Genomic DNA, 19,033 nt, shown 5'->3' with positions numbered 1-19,033 from the left:
TTCTGAAACAGCCGAAATTGCACCAATACCAAAAGTCATAGCTGGAATGGCGGTAATGAGCTGAACGTTTTGATATATGAACGGTTGAAATAGCTGAAAAATTGTGGAAGGAGATAGGTGCCGAAAAACGTACGGAATAGGGAAAGAATAATAAAGAGAAACAGGAAAGCAATGGTGTGAATGCTTAAAAGCATTCACACAATAATCGGAGATGGGAGACTGTGAAGATGTGGAGATTCAATGCAAACTGATGGCTTCCTTTGATAGATAACTTTTACTTCAGAACTGTTAGAGGTTGGACTTTATTTTATTTTAAAGCCTGGTTTGGTTGTTTTAGCTGAAACTACATTCTTCTGACTGTATACTCAATGAACACCTCTACCTAACCAGCTAAACATTATTCCTCTTTCTTAACTGCAGATGTGGTTTCGTTCACTTAAGCTGGTAGACCAAATATTCTGTTGGCCACATTCACAATAACAGTGTATATTTTGTAATGTGCGTGATTTGTTAGAACGGTTGCTTTAAAGCTGAAGTTTTTCTGTTTTATTTTCTCAGGTTCGACACTGTCTTGAGCTTTAAAGGCTCTAAAGGTCCAAAGTATCAGAAGAAGCAGTGCACTAACAAAGCAGTCTTCAATAAACATAAGAAGATGTCAGATAATGGTGGAGACGTTATACTGCCTCAGACCAGCACCTCCCTTTACAAGGTACTCCTTTAAATTTTGTACAAGTTTATACCGACTGTAAGACTGGGACTAAGAGCTTAAAGGTTTGATTTTAGGTCTATTGCTGTGACAAAAGGAAGATGCTGATGTGCCTGGTGAATAATTTTTGTTTAACCAAGTGGTGATCACTTTTGTGTCACTCGTTCAGTTCTTTCTGATGAATTTAAGGATTGACATTTTCTTTTTCTTTTAATATTCTGTCTTATTCTGTTTTTGTTCCTTCATTTTGAATAATCAGAACTTGCCAAAGAAAATAAATGTTTTTAGGTTTTGAGAGCAGCTTAACTTGAAGTTGGAGATGAATCTCAAGAACTATAGATGCGGACGCTTTTATAGTGGAAAACTACCTCTAAGAGAAATGGAAAACAACACTGCTATTGTCTCTCACTGAGACAGTAATATTTCCACAGGCACCTTAGATAGAAAGTCTCAGTACAGGACTTAAATACATTTTTTTTTAGGTATAAGGAAAAAAAAACTTGAATTAGGTTAATTAGAAACTATGTGAGAGGTTAGACTAGGAATGATTCAGTAACCCTTATGATGATAATGAGAATAGGGAACTCAGACACTTCACCCAAAATAGGGATACCAGGACTGCGTCCTGCAGCTAGACCAGGGTAAATGGCATGCTGATGAGTGCCTGATGGCTGGGTCTTTATCCATTGGGTCTGGTTGTGCACAGCCCAAACAAACCACATGGGATCACCCTCTTGTGGACCTACCACCTACAAAAGATCAAAAGATACCATAAAGCAGAGGTCCCCAACCCCCGGGCCGCGGACCAGTACTGGTCCGTGGGTTATTTGGTACCAGGCCACACAGAAAAAATAATTAACTTACACTATTTCTGTTTTTTTTTTTTTTTTTTCTGAGGCTGAACGACATTTATTTTGAGAAATGACCGGATTCTCTCCACTACATCCGTCTATGACTCACTCTTGATGCATGTCAAAACGCTTATCTCGGTCATGTGATATATTACCGCTAAAAACAAACCCACAAGCAGCAAAATGAGTAAAAAAGAAATGTCTCTGGAAGCCCTTGATGGGACTGTCTCATTACTGAAAAATAGGCACAGGGCTCCCACTGATTCAGCGTTATGGTGAGTTGTATGCTTTCTGCACTTTGTATTTGTGGTGTATCTTATTTTAAAGGGTATGTTTAAGCATTGCCATATTTACCAGAGGACATTAAGGGGAGGAGAGGCTGTTATTCATGTTGACAACGCAATACCAGGACGCAACTTACAAAGTTGCGAGTACACGTTGGATTTAAGTTTATTATGTTTTAAAAAACACCCCCGTCTTCATGCCGGTTGTATCATTTTATTTTGTTATATTTATCCGCCAGACCTTTAAAGGCCGGTCTGTGAAAATACTGTCCGATAGTGAACTGGTCCATGAAGCTAAAAAAGTTGGGGACCCCTGCCATAAAGGAACGATGCATCGTGGATTGGGTGATAATCAGAGTTGCAGGTGGAGACCTTGGTGGTTCAATTCCTGGCCGCTTGGACTGGCTTTAGGCACATGAAATGTCTCTTCACTTGTGCGGACAGAGCTCAAGCTTGTTTGAGAAAGAAGATGTGCTAGTTAGATATAGTTGAGCTCACCCCAATCCGCAGCATAGGCTTTATCCTTGGAGGAGGGGTTTCCCCTATGCCTTCAGGGGAGGGAAAGGGTTCTAATAGTTTTTGTGCATATTTACCTACCTTCTTGGAGTCCTTGGTTGGAATGCTGGAAGGTTCTTATCTGGGGACTCTATAGTCTTAGTGCGGGTCTTCCCCAATAATGACAGTGATGACAATGATGAGTTTGTGAAGAATGGCCTGCCCATTCTAAACTAGAGTAGTGTTTTGTTGTGGAACTTTGAGTTAGTGATGGTTAGTTCAAAACAAACCCCATGATCAAACACAGGCATGTTCATAGCATTTAACCCTGGGACACTCTGGGTTGCAGGTCAATGATCCATTTTTGTAGTCGTATCTTCAAATTTGTGACAATATGTAATGTGACAGGGGAGGGTTCTGACAGATGGGGTGTGCTTAAGCATCTAGTGAGGGTGTTCTGAGAATGTCTGACAGGGCCCCATTTTTCAACTTCCACCTATGGCATAGCTTTTTTTAGTATTCTGAAGGTGGTAGGCAACACTGATTTCAAATGGGCCATGTTTTGTGCCGCCATTGTCATGAGTTGGTCATTTTCACAGAAGAAACTCAGTGTTTGGCATGAACTGTGCACCATCATGAACTACAAGGATGCCAATAACAAAGTTGCCAGCTATAGCTGCCAGACAGTTAGTCTATTACAATGTAACGGACCTGTTGACCACCATTTTTAACAAATCCTTAGCACAGTCCGTGATCCCCACATGCTTCAAGAGATTCACCATCATCCCCATGCTGAAGAACAACAGCCGTCATACACGAATGACCACTGACCTGTTCCATAAACATCAGTGATCATGAATATGTTTAAGAAGCTTCTAAAGACATTGACTCCTTCATCTTCAGTTTTTGTTAAGCTGAAATTTTGTGTTTTAGGAGCTAAGCAACATTCACAGCACATACTTTGAGATCACCATATTATTTGACATGTTATTCTTGGCATGAACTGTTAATCAACATTGTTTGTCTGTTAGCAAAATATCTCATGAACCACTGGACAAATTTCAATGAAACTCTCAGAAAGTAATCACTGGGTGGACAACTAGGACTTGTTTGTATTTGGAGGCAACCCACCCCAGTTAATCAGCCTTAGAAAAATAGCTATAACTCAGTTAATTTTACAGATAATGGTTTAAAATTTGGTGAGGTAGTAGCTGACACTTGTACACAACACATACTCCAAGTGCTAATAGATTATAATAGATTGTGCATAATGTTATTTTGTGGAGTTTACATGTTCTCCCTGTGCACACTTGGGCTTTCTCCAGGTACTCTGGTTTCCTCCCTCAGACTACAAACATGCATGTTATGTTAATTGGCAACTCTAAATTGTCCCTAGGTGTGAGTGAGAGTGTGAAAGGTTGTTTGTCTTGTTTGTCTCTGTGGCTGTGTGATGGACTTGGACCTCTCCATGGTGTCCCCCCGTCTCTCGCACAATGACCTCTAGAAATAGGCACCAGCTCCCTTTGACCCGGAAGGAAAAAGCAGGTAAAGAAAATAAATGGAGGGATGGATAGATAATGTTGTTTTCAAGGTTTTATCAAAATATCTATTACTGTCATTTTTCAACAAAAGATTATCTTAGTCTAAAACTATGATTTAAAAAGCAGAGGGGGGCATGCATTCCTCAGGTAATGTTATGCCTTTAAATAAATTGAAAGTTTTCGTTCGTAACAAAATAAGTTTGCGCCCCCATTTTCTGTAAGTCAGAAATAAAAACGTAGCATAGTAAAATAGTATAGTAAAATACCTTTTTTCTGTTTATAGTAAGTATAAGGGGTTAATATAACCTTTATTGTTTGTTTTCCAGGTGCAGAATTTCCTTGAGAACGTGCAGAGGAGAGAACAGATGAGTCAGTTTGACCAGTGTGAGGGGGGAGAAGGAAACATACCTGAGGATAAACCCCAATACCTGACGATGGAAGAAAAAGAGAAGAGGGGGAACAAGGCAATGAAGAGGGTTAAGACTCAAAATAAGGAGCCTGTGGATGAAGAAAGTTCTTCTTCTGAATCCAGTTTAGACGGAACAACAGAGGAGGGCAGTTCACACAACGCTGCTATCACGTTCACCACAGGGTCTGTGGAAGATGAGAGGGAGAGAGAGCGAGAGGAGCATCCATTTCTACAAACTCCAGACCTTCTGTCAGAAACATGTGAAGGTAACAGTGGAGCTGAAATTATTGTGATGTCATTTGTAGTTGTTTGTAAACAATAAGGCTGCTGTGGCGAGCATTTGTGTAGTGTAATATGGATTTTGTGTATGCCTGTGTAGAGCTCAGTTGGAGGCACAAGAAGAAACCAAAGAAGAAGAAGCAAAGAAAGAAGCATCAGGTCCCTGCAGAGATGGCAGCTGATCCTGAACTAGCTAAATACTGGGCTCAGCGCTACAGACTCTTCTCTCGGTTTGATGAAGGCATCAGGTTGGACAGAGGTTAGTTTGCATACCATACTTACAAATAGTGCTGGGCGATATGGAAAAAATCATATATCACGATATGGACTATTTTATATCACGATAATGATATATATCACAATATACCACAATTAAGTACGTTTTCAGTTATTCTCTGAAAAATATAAAAAAATAATCCCAGTGATTACTTTTTTCAAACTTTATATCAAAGTTTACCTGAACTTTCACAAATGACAACTGTTGCATTTTAGTACAGCATTATATGTCTGAAATGACAACAGATGAGGCTGAGGTAAAGCTGCAGTAGCCTTCACATTTTTTTTCAAAATTATACAGACATTTAAACTGAATTATCAAAATAAACTCAATTTTATCTTTACCATTATCTTTGGCTGGCTAGGATTTTTCTTTTTGTAACTTTCCTTGGGTCTTTTACAACATGCTTGACCTTGCACTTTTTGGACTGTCGTGTATTCTTTTTCGCGGCTCTTCTTTAAATGGTAGAAGAGGTTTGTTGTGTTGGTGTCGGATGAGGAAATAGTCTTGTAGCAGAGCTTGCAAATAGCCATTTTCTGCTCTGTGTCGGATTTCTTGAATCCAAACTGCAACCAAATCACAGACGTACCCCTTTGTTTTGGTAAAAGTTCTTCTTTGGCTGCCTGCGTAGCTGTTTCCTGTTGTTGCGAACCTGTGTTCGATACACCATCCATCTCCATCTTTCAGCGCTCATGAGTGCCGTAAAGCATGTCGCAAACCCACACGCGAGTCAAATAACATAAAGCAGCGTCATGTCGCAAAACGGAGGTTCTTTGCAAAATAGTTATTTTTTATTCTTATTTATCACTTATATAAACTGAATGTATGCAAAGTGACAACACTAATGCATTTGTCGTAGCCTACGTTATGAAATATTTACATGAATCATTGATACAATTATGATAGAAACGACAGAGACAATAGAAGACAAAATATCACGATAGACACTTTTCTATCGTCCCCACAATATGTATTGTTATATCGCCCAGCACTACTCACAAACAAACAATCTGTCCTTAAAAGCTGACTTCAGACTGCAGCCTTTCAGATAACAACTCCACTCAGGAGGAGGGTGAAGAAGCTACAGTACATGGTCTTAAAGTTTTATTTTTATAGAAAAAACAAAAAAGCCCTCTAAATGTGGTTCCTGAATGTGAAATGATCTCTTGGCTTAATATATGTCAAAACACCCATGTTTGTTACCCTCACAATGTGTTTCAGAGGGGTGGTTCTCTGTGACACCAGAAAGGATTGCTGAGCACATTGCCCTCAGGGTGGAGCAGAGCTTCTCTGGCTCTCAGCTGGTAATAGATGCCTTCTGTGGTGTGGGAGGAAATGCCATCCAGTTTGCCCTCACTGGAAAGAGAGGTGAGCCAAATGAGTGTGTGTCATTAAGGCTCTGGCCACCAAGGAACAGATTTTTATGAATATGTAAGAATTGCATCCACATGGGAACAGTGTTTTAAGAACCCCTAAAGGTTATTTTTCTAAAATGAGTTCTAGAGTGAGAAAACCTTGAAATATCACTCCTGCATTTGTATGTGGACAGCCTAAACACAACCTTTTGAAACTTATGATGTCATAGTCTCACCTCTAATCTAACCTCAACTCCAAGTGTGGCAGACACTTAAACAGTAACAACAGATCACATACTTGTGTTTGAGCTGCAGATGCTTGTTTCTCAACTACAGCAAACCTTTGTATCATTCATTACTTCAATGAACAGAAAAGGCTGATGAAGAATAACTGTCTTAAATAGAGCAAGCAGAGTTTGCTGAAGCACCAGGTTTAGGAGGAAAACCAGACCTCACTCTCCAGGTCATCTTGATGATCCCAAGACATTCCCAGGCCAGAGAGGATCTATAATCCCTCCAGAGAGTTCTAGTTCTACCTCAGGGACTACCTCAGGGTCTCCTCCCAGTTGGACATGCCTGTAAAACTTCCAGAGGGAGGCATGCAGGAAGAACCTTAATTAGATACCCAAACCACCTCAGCTGACTCCTTTTGATGCAGAGGATCAGCGTATTATTAGCAAAATATCTCATGAACCACTAAATTTTTAGTGAAACTCTCATAAAGTAATCATTGGATGTACATCTACAACTGATTAACTTTTGGAGTCAAACCAATTTAGGATGGCCTCCACACCTAAGCGATATTAGGACCCACAGTAATGACTATAGTACAGTTAGTTTGACAAATATTGTGGGATAATTTCTGTGAACTAAGTTATTTTTTACATTGCAACAGAAACACAATATATTAATTGTTAAATATGATACCAAACTTGTCAAACACTGAGCTGATCTGAAAATTAAACAGAATTATTCTTTTATCTTGGATTGGCTGCTGAGTGGATATAGAAGTCTTTACTCTCTGTTGTTTCCCGTTTGGTTCCGTCTGATTCCAGTGCTGGGTGTTGACATTGACTCAGTGCGGCTGGACATGGCTCGGCACAACGCTGCCGTGTACAACGTGGCTGACCGAATCGACTTCCTGCAGGGGGACTTCCTGCAGCTGGCTCCCAGTCTCCGTGGTGATGTGGTCTTTCTGTCCCCTCCGTGGGGAGGACCAGACTACCTGTCTGCTAAAGTGTTTGACATCAGAACCATGATGGAACCAGATGGATATCCTTTTGCATATATTATCTAAATTTAATAAACTATTTTTCGTAATTACTTACTTTTCTATTTGAAGCAGATTGATTTGAGTTTTTCTGAAATCCTGAAGACATATTTAAAGAAAATATTTTCCTGAAACAAAAGGCCTAACGTTCAAATAATAATAATCTCAAATGAAGAATACTTTTTGCTGGTTTAATTTAGATTAGTGTTTCTCAACGGGGGGGGGGGGCATTGAGAAAATGACAGAGTGTGCTGGCAGCAATATTCAGGGGTCACTGAAAATCTTTAGTGATATTACCCTTGGAATTATTTTTTTCTCCTACATGGGTTAATTTCTCTGAAGGATACACCGTGAGCGCATTGTTATCGCAGTGGTTAAACATTTACAAGAGCAATATTCTGTTTTCAGACTTTCCCTGAAAGCGTCCAGCATCCAGACGCACATTAATTCCTTTCTGGACAAGATGCTTTGTTGACATGACTGCAGAACAGCGTNACTGATAGGCTTTTGGAGTCAATCTGCCACAGCTAATTGACTGTAGCAAACATGAAAATGGGGATAATTCAGTCAGTTTTATAGAAACTGAGCTAAAATTTGTTGTGGTAGTAGCTGAGAGTCATCCTCATGACATAGTCCAAGCACGGACAGATCACACAACAGCTTTGTTTAAAAGGCAAAATTGTGGAAAAAAAAAGTAAGAAAATAGGAATCGTTTCTATTGGTCTCACTCAGCTCTGAGTGTTTCTGAGCAAGTGACTAGCATGATGGGCAGCTTTGAAAGTCCTACTTTTGTTTGTACAGCCGCTGATTATTTTGTTGCCCATTTCTGCCTACGTCATTACCGCCTCAGCCCACTTTGTACTCCGCCACAATGTGGTAAATTTAATCTGCTGGAGTACACTTTTGAAATCAAAACGGGCCCATTTAGACCAGGTTTTAAAGATTAGTATAGATCATTAGTGGGGTTTTTTAGACCTGGATATTACCCTGCAGTGGCGCAAAAAGTGGGTATGCAGTATATGCGGCACATAGGGGCGCGTGGTACAAGGGGTACCAAAGCAATGACGAAAAAAATTATTTCTAGTTGGCATTTTCTGTATTTAACAGCTTTTTGTGCATGTATAAACGACATGATCAATAACAGGCACGTCACTGACTAGGCGCCCCTCCGCTCCTTCAGTGAGCTCGATTGTTTTCATTTGAATCGTGTTGTCATCTGATGACAGGGAGCTAAAGATGAAGAGTCAGAAAATGGAAGAGAAAGAAGGATAAAGATGTTGTAGGGATGAAAAAAGGCTTTTCAAAGTGGTTGAAAGACAGCAGGTAAGTTCTGTCAGAGCATCAAGAGGAGGCTTGGAAATATTCAGGTTAGCTAAAGCTCCTAGTAAAATGAGAAGTTACAGCTGTGTACTGATCAGTATTTACAATATCATGACAAAAAGATAAAGGTACTTGTTTGTGGTTATTTTGTTGTTCAGTCAGTAATCATTTGTTTAACTTGATGGTAAATAGTAAAGCAGATAAATTATAGAACTTGGGAGTTTAAAGGTCTTCTCTGCTCTGGGATATAACACTACAGAGCTGTTAGGATGTATCTGATAAGTCTGATCAGATGCAGCGTCCGATCACTAACTGATATCCTTCAAGGATATAATTTAAAATTAAAATTCCATGTTTTTTATATGTGGTTTGACTGCTGTATTTTTAAAACCTCCTTAACACAAAGTTCATGTCAGCTGTGAGGATAAATGGTAAATGGACTGTACTTATATAGCACCTTTCTAGTCAGGCTACTCAAAGCGCTTTACAACACAATCTGTGCCCTCATTTACCTAAACACACACATTCATACAACACTGAATCTCCACAAAGCTAATCTGAATAAATCATTCTATGAAGACTAATCAGTGTTTTAAAATCCATTCATACACCGATGGGGCGCGCATCAGAGGCAGTGAGGGGTTGTCTTGCCCAGGGACACTTCAACATGTGACTCCTGCCAGGAATTGAACCTCCAACATGCTATAGAGGAGACCAGTGATGATATCATTTAGGAATAATTTAACTAGTCCTTTCGGGAAAATTAGTGCAGGCAGACATGGCGAGTCAGTCACCACAGAGGAGAATGTGGAACAGAGAGGTGCAGATGATGATGAAGAGGAAGAGGAACAGAGAGGTGCAGAGGAGAGGGTTGGGGCAAGGTCTTACTCAGAAGATCCATCTGAATGGCCTTCACCACAGGAAGTGGGGGACTCATTGACTCATTGAGACAGTTCATGGTTGAGAATGACCCACAGAGATGTTCTGACGGGCCATACCCAAGATCAGGTATTATATGTTATAAATCCATTAATAAAAAGGATTTATTTATGTAAACAGGCAAGAAACAAAAAAAAACAAAAGGGGGTAAGATGCCTGGATAATGGATAGGAGGGCGCTGGCCCAAAAAAGGTTGAGAAACACTGATTTAGATGAACCCATAATCTGAATGTTGCATTTATGCCAAAAAATTCAAATTACAAAATTTTCAATGACTGAAATCCAAATCTAAGTTAAAACTGATGTTTTCATCCTTAATCATTGACACATTTAAGATTTTCAACCAAGCCAAACAGATTTCAGACAATATAGTGTACTTCCTGCCTCGCAACGCTGATGTGGACCAGGTTTGTATACTTGTTATATTTTTGTGTTCTGAATATCAATAATCTACAGAATATTTATCACCTGAAGTGAAAAGCTGATAATGTGTTTGTCCATTTATTTGTTTGTTTAAATTATCTTGTGAACCACTGGACATATTTTAATAAAGCTTTCATAAAGTAATTATTGGTTGTACATTTACAACTCGTTCATTTTTTAACTCAACCTCATAAAAAATGGCTGCCACTTTTAAGCAACCTTATTAAACACAAACATGGCTATCTCAGTCAATTTTACAAATATTGAACAATATTTCAGTGTGTCAGTAATTGAAAGACATCTCCAACACACTACAAGCACCAAGTGATTGTGTCAGATTTGTTTTTATATTTCATGAACCACTGGATGAATTTTAATTAAATTCTTATGAAGTAATTATTGGATATACATTTTCTTGTGAAAACAGCAGTGTTTCTATGCATCCAGTAGAGCATTAAAACTGTTCTGTTTTTTATTATTTTTATTTTTCTCTGAAAATAAGTCAGAGATGAGATTATATTTACATGGTGGTAAGTAGTGCTTGCATATGTGAATCACAAAAATAATCAGATGTCCACCTATAGGGGGCACTGTCATTGGGTTTTTTGCATTTTGTCCTGTCATTTCTAAACCATAGGTTTCACAATTATGTCTTTTATGTCTGTGTTTCATGCACTGTACTGAATCAGATGATGTAGGCCACACCCATTTCCCCATAAAAAGATTATTTGTGAAAATTGCAAAACCTACTTTTGACCTTTTCTCTGAGGCTGAAAGGTTGATTGCCATAAAATTCACCACAGTTATTCTAGATACCTGGCTGAGTAAAGGTTGTCAAAAACAAGTAACTACCTTTAAAAATATCTAAGTTATCTCTGCACAAATATTTATTGCTAGCAAGCAAAAAATGTATTTGGCTGTCTTGAAAACTGCATTAGCTGAAAGGATGAAAATTAAACTGCTGTTGGGGAAGCTAATTCTGAAGTACTGGACCAAAATTGACAAACACTAAGCCATAGGAGGCAGTATAATCTCAAGAAATTGTTCATTCAAAAATGGCAAATCAGATCTATATGAAATTTAGCACAGAGTTTAAGACATTGACTTGAGGTCAGACCTAGGAGCTCATAACGCTCAAATAAAGTAGGTGTAGCATATTGTGTCTCAAAGAAAAAGTTTGACAAAATCAAACCATGTAACCTAAACTGTCAGAGATTCTGCAGTTTTTCATAGGATAAATAAAGTGTGCTAACTGTTATATACAGGGACAGCTGGTATCAGTGGGCTAGTAGGGCTAAGCCCTCCCTGGTGTTTACAATATAAATGTTAAAATAACTAATAAACACAAATTAAAAATATTGTATCATATTTTGTGAAATTTACAACAAAACTGGTGCCAAACAGTCCTGAGAAAATCCCAGAGTCTTTCCAAAGGAATAACTTTTAACAGCCCCGTTCAGCCCCTTGTCTTGTGTGGTACAGAATGATTGACAGCTGTCTTGTCCCGCCCCCCTTGGTTTGCTGCTCATTTGGGCTAATTTAGTTCAGCCCAGGGTCAACCCAAAGCCTCAGGCTTTAACCAATGAGGGTGGACTTACAATAACGTGCCTCGAGAGCGATTGTACGTCGGCGTGGTTTATTGTGGACTGAGATAAGTGCGATGGCGAGCAAGATAAAGATAAACGAGGTGAATTATTTAATTTCTCACTCGTTTTCCTTAATGTCTTTGGGGGACAAACCGGAAGTGAAGAGGTTGGGAGCAGATAGACCCAAGGATATTCAAAGTTTTCCTGTGACCTGGTTTCAGTGATAGGACTGGCTAACAGCAAGTGTAGCTAACTGAGCTTTAACGAGGTGGTTATTAACATTTTTGGATCCCAGAAAAGTTGTCGGAGTGAGCTTCTCTTTAGAATAAGGATAATAAGGTAGGATTCATTTTTTAAAAAGAAGCACTTTCCAATATTGCATGTCTTGTTTGATTCTACCTTATCAGTGCGATTAGTAATTGTGTCAAGGAGTGTGGTGTAGTGTTATGCAAAACTGTTTGACTGGGAAAAATCATCTGAAATGATTATAGCTGAAACTCTTAATGAAGGGAGTGAAGTATTGGACAACTGACAGAAGCTCTGTGTGAGCTTGGTTTTTGGTGGTGGTTTGTTTTAAGGTTGTCTTTGGGATGAAAAAGAACATGATGTCAATTTATAGCAGGTTTTCTTCATTTCAAATTGGATGCTTCAAAATTAGTAGCTTTAAAATGTTATTCAGGAAAACCTCTGGCATTTTGAAGACATTTTGATAACAGAGTGTTGACTAACTTTTTATTATATTATAAATATTTAAAACAAACATTTTGCACAATCAGTTAGTGCTCATAGTACGTGTTGGGGATCAGTCTCAGCTACTACCATACCAACATTTAGGTCAATACATGGAAAAAAAAAAAAAAATATATATATATATATATATATATATAGTTATAGCCTTTTGATGCATGTTTTAAGGTTTAATGTATTTCAATGTCTAGTAGTTTAACAAGATTAGGATGGCTCTAACAATGTTGAATGTCACTCCAAAGATTAATAAAGTATTTAGTCTATATGTTTTTTCTATTCTATTCTAAGATGGTACTTGTTAAATAAATACCAAAACTTAAACAGTTGTAGATGTACATTCAATGATTATTCAAAAAAGGTTAAAAAACAAAAACAACTGGACTTCTATTCTGTAGTTGAAGACGTTTCTCTTCCCATCCGAGGAGCTTTCTCAATTCAGAAATAAAGAGTGTGGAGTTGAGCTTTTAAAGCTGAGATGTGATGTAAGCTGGATTGCTTGCAAATTGTTCTCATTCTCCTAACAATAGAGGCTCGTTAGGGTCCTTGTTTGTCTGACTCACTGATGGGCCGCTCTGGTCACATGAGTGCAGGTGTTGATTGGAGTGAAACTGACTGGGGATCAGGCCTAAAGCTCCATTATATGTTTTTGAAAGCTGGAATCTGAGACCTCCTCCTCTGTTTAATGTTGGTTTCTCCCTTTTGACATAGATGGCTTCTTTTACTCCCCTCTCAAACCATCTGTCTTCTCGGTCCAAAATATGAAACATTTTTTCCTGAAAGGGACACTCAATGATTATGTTTAATCAAAACCTGTCTATTGGTCCATGAGATATATTTTGCTAACCAACTAATTAATTTTGTCCATGTCCACTTTGTTCCAGGTGGTGTCTCTGGCAGGTCCAGGAGGGAAGGTTGAGGTGGAACAGAATCTTTTAAACAACAAGCTGAAGACTGTGACTGCTTACTTTGGGAACTTGATCATCCCCGACCTCTAGAAAGGGGGTACATTAGTATTGTTTTATCTAATCCACATGTATAATACATGTGGTTATTATTTAACAATGATTGTTTTATCTTTTTTTATTGTACCTCTAAGCAAATAAATCTTTTTACTAAGTCATCTTGAGTTATTGAGGATTATGTCTGTTTGACAGATTGTAGGGTTTTTTTTCCTACAAAACGAGGCTCTGTTTTTTAACAACAACAACAAAAAATACATTATTTGTTTGTCACACCCTCAGGGCTGGGATAGTCAATGAGAAGACATGGACATCTGCAAAGATGTAATCACTGCTTACATTGATGGCTGTTCATCCCAACCAAGCTCAGTGCAGGTGTTGCCATTGTCTGGTTACATGCAACCCCACACAAACTTCAAAGTTTCCAGTTGGGGCTGCAAACATCACAATATGCAGAAAATGCAGGCATCCTTATAACTTTGCAACTCATTCAGAGCGTAACATTTGTAATTTGATTCTTTGCCCATTTTAGTCTCTCCTGTCACAAAATAGTTTCCTAACTGCAAACAAAAAAACTGTCAAACAACTTTTTATGGCATATGACAACTTGGTGACAATATGCTGTCAATATGCTTGGACAAAGGTTGGAGGTCATTTGCATACTAAGACAAGACAAAAAATTAAATGATCTTGTAGATTCATTAGCCAAGAAAAGAGCATGGTATATCAAGATCATTTGACCCCTCATGGCTGCCTGAGAGTGTTCCAGAATCTTTCATTCCTGCCTTTTGTGTGGTCACTTGACCACAAACCACTACTGCACCTGATCTTTCACAACCAAAATAGCATTCAGTGCTGTATGAAGGTGTGTGTGTGGATGGGTAAATGAGGGCACAGATTGTGTTCTAAAGCACTTTGAGTGGCCTGACTGGCTAGAAAGGCACTATATAAGTACAGTCCATTTACCATATCTGTCTGAACCTGTTGTAAACTAACCACTTAAGTTTGACCTTAACAACAAAACAGAGTTGCAGACTCTGCAAAGTTTTTGTCGCTTCATTTAGTCAAGGGGCACTGTAGTGAAGTGAAGTGAAATTTATTTATATAGCACTTTTAAGCAGCAAGGCGATCCAAAGTGCTTTACAACACAGAAACAACAACAGAATCAAGTAAACAACAATCCGGTACATACATAATCAAATACAGCAAACATCATAGGAACATAATCAAATACAGATCAATCATGTATAATCTAAATGAAATATAGGATATCCATCCATCCTCTTCCGCTTATCCGGGGTCGAGTCGTGGGGGTAGCAGCCTAAGCAGGGAGACCCAGACTTCCCTCTCCCCAGCCACTTGGGCCATCTCCTCCGGGGGAATCCCAAGGCGTTCCCAGGCCAGCCGAGAAACATAGTCCCTCCAGCGTGTCCTGGGTCTTCCTCTGGGCCTCCTCCCGGTGGGACGTGCCCAGAACACCTCACCAGGGAGGCGTCCAGGAGGCATCCTAGTCAAATACCCGAGCCACCTCAATTGGCTCCTCTTGATGTGGAGAAGCAACGGCTCTACTCTGAGTCCCTCCCGGATGGCCGAGCTTCTCACCCTATCTCTAAGGGAGAGACCAGACACCCTGCAGAGAAAGCTCATTACAGTCGCTTGCATTTGTGATCTCGTTCTTTCGGTCACTACCCAAAGCTCGTGACCATAGATGAGGGTAGGAACGTAGATCGACCGGTAAATCGAGAACTTCGCTTTTTGACTCAGCTCTCTCTTCACCACGACAGACCGGTGCAGCGCCCTCTTCACTGCAGACGCTGCACCAATCCGCCTGTCGAGCTCCGACTCCATTTTTCCCTCATTCATGAACAAGACCCAGAGATACTTAAACTCCTCCACTTGGGGCAGGACATCATCCCCGACCCAGAGAAGGCACTCTACCCTTTTCCGGCTCAAGATCATGGCCTCGGATTTGGAGGCACTGATCCTCATCCCGGCCATTTCACACTCGGCTGTGAACCGCTCCAGTGAAAGCTGTAGATCACGGCCCGATGGAGCCAATAGGACCACATCATCTGCAAAAAGCAGAGATGCGATCCTAAGGTCACCAAAACGGATCCCCTCAACACCTTGGCTGCGGCTAGAAATTCTGTCCATAAACGTTATGAACAGAATCGGTGACAAAGGGCAACCTTGGCGGAGTCCAACTCCCACTGGAACCGAGTCCGATTTACTGCTGGCAATGTGGACCAAGCTCTGACACCGGTCATATAGGGGCCTAACAGCCCATATCAAAGGGCCTGGTACCCCATACTCCCAGAGCAACCCCCACAGGATTCCTCGAGGGACACGGTCGAACGCCTTCTCCAAGTCCACAAAACACATGTAGACTGGTTGGGTGAACTCCCATGCACCCTCTAGGACCCCGCTGAGGGTATAGAGCTGGTCCAGTGTTCCACGACGAGGAAGAAAACCACACTGCTCTTCCTGAATCTGAGGTTCAACAATCCGACGGACACTCCTCTCCAGAACCCTCCGAATAGACCTTACCAGGGAGATTTAAGAGTGTGATCCCTCTGTAGTTGGAACACACCCTCCGGTCCACCTTTTTGAATAAGGGGACCACCACCCCGGTCTGCCAATCCAGAGGAACTGCCCCCGATGTCCACAAGAAGAAATATAGGATAATCTAAATGAAATCATGAAACTAAACATATCTAAACATGAGTTAAAACAGTCAAAATAGTAGCTAAAATACTCTAAATAAAATCATGATAATGTATGCACTGTAGTGCATGTGTCTGACACAACCACTTCACTTGCATTCATAGTCCAACGTCAACAGAAGCATGATGATGATTTTTTCCCATGACCTTTCATTGGCCGGACAGTTGCCTCATTTGGTACCAGAGGATTCTCCTTTCTATGGTTAGATCTACAAATTGATTTGGTGGGACCCATCACCAAATCAACCAGAGGTAAGAGTTGGCCATCAAACTGCCCCTCATTCTGATGTTGGTATCTCAATTCGAGATAATGACTGGTAAATAGATGGCTCCTCCACTGCATCTGCTTTACTGTTAAGGTGAAGCCAATGTAGTGACTACATATATGGCACACCAGTACATGACATACTTAAACAAACATCTGCGAGCTACTGTCACCTTTGCCCAGAAATATCTGGAGAAAACAGCTGAAAGATGCAAAGCATACTGTACAAGATTGTGTGCGTCTAAGATGCGCTGATACTAAATATCCCATCAATTGAATCTTCCTTGGTCAGAAGGAAGTTGGCACACTCGCAGGTTCAGATCAGGAGGTTTATTGCAGAACAGGAAGCGGGTCCATGGGAGGTGAGGTTACAGACGTTGATGAGGCAGAGGTAGAAGATGGGTTTATATTAGGTGAAGGGAGGTACTCTGTAGGTGCATGTGTATGCTGGTGTGTTCGTAGGTGTGTGTGGTTATTCAGCTACGTGTGAATTGGAACTACAAAACACAACCAAGGCATTATGGGTAATGTAGTAGTAATTGGGCAGACTTTTAACAGCCGCCTCTGTATTTGCTAACAAACACAATCATACAAAAGTCCACTAGTCCGATGAAGAATCCAAATCTTCAGGCACTGCAGGAAGCTCCACCAGTTTGGTTACCGGGCGAATATAGATACTGTCCTTGACTTTCACTTCAGCAGCTCGAACCACGCCATCCGTTCCAGTGAGAACCTTGAAGATGGTCCCGACAGGCCACAGTCCTCTGGGAAGATTGGAATCAACAATCATCACAACTTGTCCCACGGCAGTGTTAATAATAGACTTCCTCCATTTCTGTTGTAACTGAAGCCCTGGAAGGTAGTTCTGGATGAAGCGTTTCCAAAAATGGTCACTGACAATCTGACTGTGTTGCCATCTCCTCTTGGACAGTGCACCATGAGGACCATACACCGCTTGTGGCAACCCTGCGTCACGCCTGGAACGCGGCTGGAACATATGCTGAGGTACTGCAAGCACATCTGGCTGTAAAACTGTATGAGATTCCAGTGTCGATGGAACTGGCTGGTTGTAGGAGTTTGAAGACAGTGGAGCTGACCATGGTGCTGTCTCTGAGGTGGGACTTACATTCATAGGTGGTGAGGATGCAGCAGGTTTTACTAATCTTAGTAAGTTCACAGGTGTTCTGTTGTCCTGTCTTGCTGGTGTCATGTCCACACTGCTAGACTTTGATAGGAATGCAGGAAGGAATTCTGCTCTACCATATTGTTGTGCGTGGCTGTGTGGCAGGAGAGGGCTGCATGACTTACATGTTCGCTCCAGTTGCTCTGCACGCTTGGTTAATGCACCACTGGTTTCCTTCATAGTGACTTGCATCTCATTCATCGTTTCTAAAACTCTGCCCCATGCTGCTTCCATCTTTCCCCATTTATGCTTTTTTCCTGTATCAGGTTCTTCTGAGCTGCTGCTTGCTGATGACTCTGACTCCTCTGGATCAGGTAGGTCATGCTCATAATCCGCCAGATGTCCCGGAGGCTTCCTGCTCCTGCGTGGACGGGAACTAGGCTTGTGACCTTTTTCCTGAGCAGTATTGTCTTGTGATGTTGCCATGCTGATTCAACCAATGGTATCCGGCTCGAAGGACCACTTGTACAAGATTGTGTGCGTCTAAGATGCGCTGATACTAAATATCCCATCAATTGAATCTTCCTTCTGACCGAGGAAGATTCAATTGATGGGATATTTAGTATCAGCGCATCTTAGACGCACACAATCTTGTACACATACTACATTCAGAAAGCTTCACACGATGAACTTCAATTATGGGACAGAGTCTGGTACTATGTTTCCACTCCAAAAACCAGACAGACAAAAGCTGAGACCAGAAAACTTGCCCGCAAACTCATGCCATGATGAACAGGACCTTATGTGATTACTGATAAACTTTCTCTGATTGTGTATCAAATCAAAATCCCAAAGGACAGAAAAAAACTACTTTCAAATGGGTTCACAGAATCAAATCAATCTGTAAAAAGCTTTCACAAAGCTCAGTAGTGGCAATCATCACACAAACTAGTCATCAAAATGAACAGTTTCTTAAGATTCGGAAAGGGCAGCAATAGAGGCTGAAAGTAGGAGGTGGCATGAAGCCTTAATTAGTTTGTGGCCATCATTCTGTCTTTGGCAAAGCAAAATATTGCCCTCAGGGGACCACAGAGACACTTTACCAGCCATACATGTTTTTAGTATTTGCTTGTTTTGTGTCAATGTGTTTGATTTATGTTTATGGTGGTGTATGAGCGCAAAGGGTGGGAGGCACCAAAATGGCTAGAGCAAACTACAAAGTGTTTAAATCCTCCCAAGAACCTATATTGTTTCACCAACAGTTTGGTGCCGTGACCCGGATCCCTCGACTGGACATCCGAGGACGTCGGCGAGCGCAGTGTATGGTACCGACCTGGACGCAAGGCTCCAGCCTCAAACCTCGCTTAGGCTTTAAGAGAGAAGAGGGCTGGCTTGTTGGTTCGTCCTTGGTTTTCTCCAGCGCTGGGATCAACGAACTCTAAACACTGTTATTGGTGAGACACTCACTCAGGCTAATAAAT

At 40.7% G+C, this 19,033-nt stretch overlaps 1 protein-coding gene across 1 annotated transcript in view; it reads left to right on the top strand.

Annotated features, from left to right (window-relative positions):
* Positions 1-13,602, top strand: part of tgs1 (trimethylguanosine synthase 1) — a 35,808-nt gene extending 22,206 nt beyond the window's left edge. Inside the window, exons 9-15 of the mRNA XM_017439937.3 lie at positions 559-709; positions 4,204-4,552; positions 4,666-4,824; positions 6,064-6,210; positions 7,253-7,469; positions 10,055-10,133; positions 13,364-13,602. Coding sequence (XP_017295426.1) covers positions 559-709; positions 4,204-4,552; positions 4,666-4,824; positions 6,064-6,210; positions 7,253-7,469; positions 10,055-10,133; positions 13,364-13,477 — 1,216 coding nt within the window. The 3' untranslated portion in view covers positions 13,478-13,602. The remainder of the gene's footprint in view (positions 1-558; positions 710-4,203; positions 4,553-4,665; positions 4,825-6,063; positions 6,211-7,252; positions 7,470-10,054; positions 10,134-13,363) is intronic.
* The last annotated feature ends 5,431 nt before the right edge of the window (positions 13,603-19,033 follow it).

Source organism: Kryptolebias marmoratus, linkage group LG20, assembly GCF_001649575.2.
Source record: "Kryptolebias marmoratus isolate JLee-2015 linkage group LG20, ASM164957v2, whole genome shotgun sequence".
Taxonomy (NCBI): Eukaryota; Metazoa; Chordata; class Actinopteri; order Cyprinodontiformes; family Rivulidae; genus Kryptolebias; species Kryptolebias marmoratus.
The sequence above is the reverse complement of the archived record's forward strand: the minus strand, read 5'-3'. Positions and strand labels throughout refer to the sequence as shown.